Raw genomic sequence first — 8,313 nt, forward strand, 5'->3', positions numbered from 1 at the left:
GTGTGTTTGGGGCTGAGGTATAGCTGAATGCCAGGTAGAGCTACTGATACCGGACTATGCTGTGGAACTTCTTGACCTCTGAGTGAAGTTAACTCACAACTACATGCTGCTACAGACACCTAGTTCTACAGCTTTAAACTTCTTCCCCTCCCTCTTTAAACTAGAATGTCAAGAGGTGACATCCCAGCTGTTGGTTGGGTTTGGTTTTTTTTTTTGAATGATGGACTGTGTCTAAATCAATGTATAAGAACCAGTTGGTTTTGAACAGTATTTTAATAATATATGCATATTCATTTGAAGTACAAGAAAGTAACACTAGCATAAAAGGGGGTTGTCTTACATATGCTAGAGTTGTCTTTTTTTTTTTTTTTTGACATTACATTGAAGTATGGGTAGTCTACATAATATGTTCTTCAAATACTAGAAAGCTCCACAAAGACAGATGGCACCGGTGAAAACAAGAGACCGGCAGTGGTATGATGTTGGAATTTTTAAGAACAACAGCGCTGTGGTGAGCCAGTTCTACTTGCTGCCAGAGGAAACACTGAGCATCCCTAACAAGGTAGCTGCTAATTCTTCTCTGACATAAGTTGCACATACATATTTTGGAATCTGTTGCTCATATGGTTGACAACAAAATGTGGGATTTTCTGATACTGCAGCTGGATCTGGTGCTTGTAGGAGTTTTGTATTTTGTGACCAGTAGTTCCTCATGTATTTTGCTGACCTTTTTTTACTATTTCCTAAGTCACATGAATTTTCTTCTGTTGTTTTTGTATGATAATATGGAATGTCTTATTTTTGCTATTGCTAATTCTTTCCATATTTCTGTTTCTAGCCTTAGGAAAGATTTTTAAATGGTGAACTTTCAAACCAGTAAAAACTCTTAGAAACTAAAAAAAAAGCCACAACTTTTTACGATGTTATTTCAGTACAGCATTGAAATGTTTCGATCAAGGTTTCTTCTCTGTTTCCAGAATCTTTGCTTACAAATGGTTAGAGACTAATAAGACATAGGCTAGGCTGTTTAAAAAGACTAGATATGGAACTGTAGTGGGTTTTGTATTAGACTTCTCTAATTTAATGTTGTTGCACATGTAAGTTTATATAGGAAAATGTTATTCGTGTGAAACTTACAAAAATGCTGCAGTTTTGATGGTGAAAGTATAAATTAATGATGTCCTAGTGAACTAGAAACAAAAATTATGGGTATATGTTTTCAAGACAGAAACAAAAGAACAGAACACTTTCTTTGGAAGCAATTCACTACAAATATTGTGTATCTTGGTTTTAAAGAGTGTAGTACACTTTACAGTGTTTACATTGATTGTGGTTTCTAATACATTATTCATAAAGAAAATACTTCCATTGGAAGTTTCAAGGATGCATCAATGCATATTTTAAATGTGGAAGTACAGTAGCACATAATGTTTCAGAAACCTATTTGTTACTAACTTACAGTGCTTTTCTTTAAAAACATTTTGATTACCTACACATCAAAGCGCAACTGCAGGAATAGGAATATAGAAATAACTGTTCTTGAAAGAAAAATATTTTTTAGGACAGAAGAGTATGCTAATGGAATCATAAGTTATACTGTTGGAAACGCTACTTTGCTTTTACTTACCCAAGTAAAAATAACCAAGAGGTGCAGTTCAATTTAAATGACTGAAAAATGGGGGGGTTGGTTAGAGATGTAGTCTCATATTGCATCTTGGAACAGCTGTTTTGAGGTGAGATAGTGTCTCAGTCAGAACCTTTTTGTAAATTCTGATTTAAGTACAAAAGTATTAGTTAGATTTTCAGTTTCAATTAAATATATTAATCCCAGTTTATCACTACCCACTTCATATTTTTTAGGCTAATTGTGCTTAAAATATTTTAAAAATTAACACAAATGTTGCATTGTTTTCAGATGGAAAGTGCAGATGTACCAGACTACAGATTACTTAAGAAACAGGATCTTTTTCCAGGCACAGTGTACAGGTTCAGAGTTGCTGCAATTAATGGCTGTGGTATTGGGCCTTTCAGTAAAATCAGTGAATTCAAGACTTGTATTCCGGGTTTTCCTGGAGCTCCTTCAACAGTCAAAATCACCAAGGTGAGAAATATAGGTAATTCTAGTTCTGATGTATAAAATTCTGGTCACAAGCTTAATCTCAGAACTCTTGGTTTTGTTGTTGGGGTTTTTTTCAGGTAAAATTGTCATATAAAATAGTGTCAAATGCTTACTTGGTTAATTCTGCTCAATGTAATTATCTTTAAGAAATTTACTATAAAGAATTATTTTAAGACTTTAATGATCATGTTACCAGATACACATCTTAATCATCTGATAGTTTCCCCATGATTTTCTCTTAAATCTATAGGGGTTTACTGTGCTTTTTTAAAAAAAAAGTCAAAAGATACATCCTTACCTCCAAAGAGTGATGATCTTAGGTTAGAATTTTCAGATGGTCTTTAGAGGGGGTTTTTTGTATTTTTATATATATGTATTCAAGTATCTAATGATTACCTACATGCTATTGCATTTTCTCCCTTTTTCTTTAGAGTGTAGACTGTATTCATCTTTCTTGGGAGCCTCCTGCTTCACCCTCTGGAAATATTTTAGAATATTCTGCCTACTTAGCAATCCGTTCCACACAATTACAGGAAAATCCAAGTCAGCTTGTATTTATGAGAATATACTGTGGTCTTAAAACATCATGTATAGTGACTGCTGCCCAGCTTTCAAATGCTCATGTTGATTACACTTCCCGACCTGCTATAGTGTTCAGAATTTCTGCAAAGAATGAGAGAGGATACGGACCAGCCACACAAGTTCGATGGCTTCAAGGTAAAGTCAGTGTCAGATGCAGCATTTAAATGGGCTGTAGCTGTGGCAGAGGAAATGGCGTTACTGTGTCTCTAGAACGAACACTTTACTCAGCAGTGCATGTGAAGTTGTTGAAATGTTGTTTTGTTCCTTATAGGAGTTTTCTTAAAACTTAGTTGTTGAATTTGGCACATTTTAAAAAACATTTTATATTTGTTCACAAGCAAAGACAAGCAAGTACTGAAATGTTGGTTATTCAGTCTTACCCAGTCCCTCAAATAATAAAAGCCTGGTAAGCTTCTGATTTCCCTGGGCTTCACTTCAGCTCAAAAGTTTTTTATTCTAATAAGAAGTAATCCAGCTACATACATGGGTGTAGTCAGGTGGGTTTTTTTCAATCTTTTCTCCCTCCTTATTAGAAAAAAATTTCATAAAGTGACATAAGGTGCATTTGTGTGACACACACACACTTCAAAGTCTGTATTACAGCCAGAAGTTTTGTCATCTTATCCCTGTGCTTGAATTTGTACAAGTTCATGATGAGTTGGGGATGGGAACCGATGAAAATAAAGTTTAGTTTTTAGCCTGATCAGTTCTCGCTCACCGTTTAAGCCAATCCAGGGGCTCAAAATGAGAAGGTTTGCTGGCTTCTCCTCTCGTGCTACTCCTTCCCCTTTCTGGCTTAGCTTTCTGCTAGTTGGGAGCTGCCTTTGCTCAGCAAGAGGTCCTGTGAGCATGGAGGAGGGTTAGGAAGGGCAGAGCCGGGGGAGTGTGGCTACCCCTTTGGCGGGCAATGAACTGTTGTATGGGTTTAGCTGACCTCTCTGGTAGTAGGCTATGACTCACAGGGTGTGGTTGGAAGCAAACTGTTGAATACACCACTGCCTGTTTTTTAACATGTGTTTTCCTAAGGTGGTGAGCAACAATGAAGAAGTTGTCTTCCCTAATACTGTTTTAACCCTTACCTGGGAAGGGCTTTGACCATGATTTGTATCCCAGAACTCTGAAACAGTAGCTGTTTGAAAGTGTTGGACCCTGTACAGGTTGTGAAATTAGGAAACGCTTAACAATGTCTCCTTCTTTTTGCAGATATGAAAACATCAAGCTCAAAGTAGAACCGACATAATGAATCTCAAGTTTCGAATGTAGTGTTTAATGTAACTGTTGTACTATTTGTAAATGCTACAAATATTTTATTTTTGCATTGTTTTTATCTTAAAAATATATAACCTTTTTTATGTTTGAAACATCAGCGTTACACAGCCTTGCTCAGGTATGAGTACCATATAGAAACTATATTGAAGATGGTGGGGTGGAGGACCATACTCATATCCAGTAGTGCTTTTTGGTAGTGGTAGTTAAAATGTAAGAAAATACACAATTTCAAATTAAAAATAAATAAATAAATAATTGGTACATGCCGTAATACTTGATGTAGAGTCCCCATGATTGCTACAGATCTTGCATAGATAATTCATAAGATTTGGTATATGAGCAAATTCTGTTTGGCTTCAGTTCTTTATACCACATTCTTCACTGTGGTGCCTGAGTATAGGGCAAAAATTTCCTGTTATTATATAGTAACTTAAAATGTATAAATATTTTAATATATACTTTTTTTGTAAAGAAATGATTTTTCTACTATTTGTAACAAATACCTTAATCTTGACAGATATCCCCCGAAGATTTAAAAGGAAAAAGATAAACGTAGTCATTTCTCCTATTACAAAAACCATAAATCCATTGTAAATGCACTACTAGTATTTAGAATTATCCTTTTGTAGTTGTACAAATCTTAAACTTGTAAATACCAATGTTTACAAGAGACCTTTCTGGTCTTGTATTAAAACTTCCATGAGATTAATTATCTTTTTTTGGTTTTTTGTTTTGTTTTGTTTTTGTTTTTTTTTGTTTTAAATCCATATGCTTTGCTTTTAGCATATGCTTGCTTTTTGCACTAATAATAACTTACCTCATTCCTGTGTTTGTAATCACTTGTGTTGCTTCCATAATGTTTCTGTAAAACTTCAATCTGAAAATTTTAACCAAAGTTTAGAATACATGGTAAGCAATTTTGCACATATTATATGGCAACTTTGAACATATTTATTCCAGTTAATCTTCTTAAGTGCTTGTTTGCTTTACCAGTATATTCTACCAATCAAATTCAGTATCTCCCTTTTACTATGCATCATTTTACATTAACTAGCTAGCTGATAATTCAACAAGCATTACTTCTAGGAATAGGTTGATCCATTCCTATGCTAAAAGAAAAAAAATTGTTCACAGTAGTGAAATAAAGGTAAACATTTTAAATGCTATTTATGTATCTATATATAAACCTATGTTTACCAAAGTGTAGAGGAAAATGGCTGAGTTGGACAAGGTCACTAGGTGAATAGACTGAGGCACCTAAATAAGATTTATTTTAAAATAAAATCTAAATTATTTACTGTGCAATGAAGTTTATACTTTGCACTTTAATTTTGCCCCAAATGCCAAAAGACTGTACGTCAATGTAGAATTTCTTGCCTCTGCCAGTTAAATTTGTCTTAAGAGCATTTGTAAATATATAAACTAAAATAAATGATGTGCCTGGTTTGGTGGGAGAAGTATCACTAAAATATTAGCGATTTAACAGTTCAAGTATCCCAGAGCAGATTTAATAGCCAGGTTTTTTAGCTACCCTGAAAATCAGGGTTGTAATGGAAGTGCTGATACAGCCTTAATTTATCGCAACACATCCCATGCTATAATAGCATATAAAAAGTGCTGGGGACCATAAGTCGCTACAGTAGTGTTAATTGTGGCACAGGAGTAATACATCTCGTTTTACTCCAGAGGAAAATGTTGTGTTTATGACAATGACAGATATCCCAGATTCACTTTAAACAGTGTTTATAGTATGAATGTATAGGACTTTTCCTGAAGTTAACTGGCTTTAAAATCTTTGTGTTTTAATGGTCCATTTCATCAGGTATGATCTCACTACCAATACTGTCTGATAACTAAAATACCATACACCTGAACTGTTAACTAGAAGAATAGAACTTGTTTTTTCTTATTAGTACTGTGAAAGAAGCCTTTAGAGAAAACACTTGTGGCTTTGATTTTGTTGGTTGATAGCTGTGATTGTAGAGTTGTTATTTAAGAATAAATTCTGTTGGGTATGTCTGGGTGGAGTTTTTTTGCACTTGGCTTCACATGCTTTGCACAATTTCTTTTTCAGTGGGTATGTCACAACTACCAAAGGGTAAAACTGTGGCGTTTTCGATGAAAGTATAATGTCCTTGTAAGTGTGCTTTCTTCAGCTGACTTGACATAAGATGACACTTTCTCTTCTTTGTCCAAGTTGGGTGATGTTGAATAGGGATCATATGCAAATCTTCGGTTCCTCACAGTTTTACTTTAAAATGAAATTGTGGTACACGCTGTAAAATACACTTTGTGGTCTGTTTTTAGAACTGTATTTATAATGTCTAAATCCCACCTGTTTGCCTATCAACTAGATATCAGACAAATATTGATTGTTCAATTTTAAATTTGTTTGGAAGACTGCTGACATCGGCTCTTTGAGAATCTGTGTCGTCCATTTATTTCATATATCGCTAAAGGACATGTAACAGAAGCTGAAATCTATCAGGTGACAGTATCCATATTGTAGAAATGTCTAGGTTTACTAAACTCCTTAGGGAAGTTGTGACTGTATAAGTATAGGACAGTCATGCCGGTTATGGCAGACACTGCTACAACTTCACCTTAAGAATGTTCTTGTGACAGTGGAAATGAAGTGAACAATAACCTACACTTTGTGTTTTCAAAGTAATTATAGCAATATTTTTTGAATGTAGTTTGGAGTAGAGCACATGATCATGCCATCAACTCTGAAGATATAGTAAGTATTACTGTTGTTGCCTGATATTTCAGGATAGCGAATTTGACGTGAACTTAGTCTTACAGCCTGTTACTTAATAACCTCTACAAGGAAACTGACATTTTGTACAATTCAAGTTGATCAGTCTTATTTCAAAGCATTGTTTGTTCTTTGTAATAAAGTGGTTGTCCTATCAAACGCATTGTAAACACTGAAGTGTGTCTGTTTTTTCGAAGGTATACATGTACAAACTTCACATTTCTGCCCTTTAGAAAAGGGGATGATACAGAGAAGAGAGCGAGTATATTTGTTTTGGTGGGGGAGAGGGTTTAATTGTAAGCATTGTAATACCGAGTATTACTCTGCCATAAAAATGATTTCCCAAGTTACTTCGATTACCTCATGGGGATTTTTTTTCTTAGTTGAGGTTCCCCAATTTCCCCACCCCACCTTCTCCTGCAGTTGCTGCATCTTTACCATCGCTCTGCCCCCTTTGTGCCTTTGTGCCGTGCAGCTCACTGGCCACCGCCTCTGAAATGCAATTTTGAAATGACTTCCCCTGTCTATACTGTGGTTATGGTGCTGCTGCTCAAAATGAGCGACAAAGGGTTTGGTGTTGCCTTGTGACTGTTCGTTGAAAAGGTGTGAGAATTGCGTGTGTGTCCAGCTCTACTCAAAATGTCAGTCTTGGGGCAGGTGGCTAAACTTCTACGGCAGTTGGCTGAGGGGAACTCCTGGGGCAGTAAGTAATACACGTTTATAGAGAGGAGCAGAGGGGAGCGAGTGAACTGAAAGACCTACAGGATTGTTTCTAGGCCTCTAAGAGACTTCACAGAAGGAGCAGACAGCTTTTAGCAGTTTCAAATTGACTCCTCCTTTTTGTTCCTAGCTATTATAATAGAGTAACTGTTGTTGTCTTATTTTCAATTATTTGTGGTCCTTGCATTAGTGGGAAACAAATGGGAAAACCTAAACAGTAAAGAATTCATTCATTGTGCTTTTTATTTTGTTAATCTTCTCAGAGTAGAGTTATTTTCTCTTTAAGGCAGACTTGAATTTGCTGTATGAATTTAACTTAAAAATCACTTTTTTTTTTTCTTTATAGTGTTAGCTGGTTCCTGGTGTATTTTTATAACATTTTCTAGTCAGCTAGAGGCCAGGACTTTTATTCTGTGGCTTCCAGTTCTGACACGAGCATGTCCAGATTCCCAGGGCAGGGGTGGAGCACTGACTGCTGGCATTGTGTTAGCAGTTGATGTGTTCCTCCTCCTGTTAGTCGTTGTGAAATCTTCATTTTGGTGTGTTTTCCACTGATCTGAAGCTATGTGGAGATCCCTTTTACTAGGATTTCCAGAAGTTAATTGAAAGTAGCAGGATGGAGAGCTTAAAACGGATCCTCTTTCTCCATGAATGCGCTTTTAGCGTACTGCACCTCCAACGCTTCTTCCAGAGAGAGGAAATCCCCGAGACGTGCGGTGGGGCGGGGGGGGTAGGCTGGACACACAGCCAAGTGCCAGCGCGAACGAACGGTGTCGGGTCTCAGCCAGAGAATTTCTCTCTCTTGCACCTGCAGACCTCTGCTGTGGCCTTACACGGGCCTGGTTTGGGAAATACCGCTATGAAA

General features: G+C 36.3%; 1 protein-coding gene across 1 annotated transcript in view; it reads left to right on the forward strand.

Moving 5' to 3' along the window:
- HCFC2 (host cell factor C2) overlaps window positions 1-4,441 on the forward strand; it is a 15,336-nt gene extending 10,895 nt beyond the window's left edge. Inside the window, exons 12-15 of the mRNA XM_010289424.1 lie at window positions 425-562; window positions 1,916-2,101; window positions 2,551-2,836; window positions 3,905-4,441. Of these exons, the coding sequence (XP_010287726.1) occupies window positions 425-562; window positions 1,916-2,101; window positions 2,551-2,836; window positions 3,905-3,930 (636 nt within the window). The 3' untranslated portion in view covers window positions 3,931-4,441. The remainder of the gene's footprint in view (window positions 1-424; window positions 563-1,915; window positions 2,102-2,550; window positions 2,837-3,904) is intronic.
- The last annotated feature ends 3,872 nt before the right edge of the window (window positions 4,442-8,313 follow it).

The sequence above is a fragment of the Phaethon lepturus genome, unplaced genomic scaffold, assembly GCF_000687285.1.
Source record: "Phaethon lepturus isolate BGI_N335 unplaced genomic scaffold, ASM68728v1 scaffold5446, whole genome shotgun sequence".
In the NCBI taxonomy this organism is placed as follows: Eukaryota; Metazoa; Chordata; class Aves; order Phaethontiformes; family Phaethontidae; genus Phaethon; species Phaethon lepturus.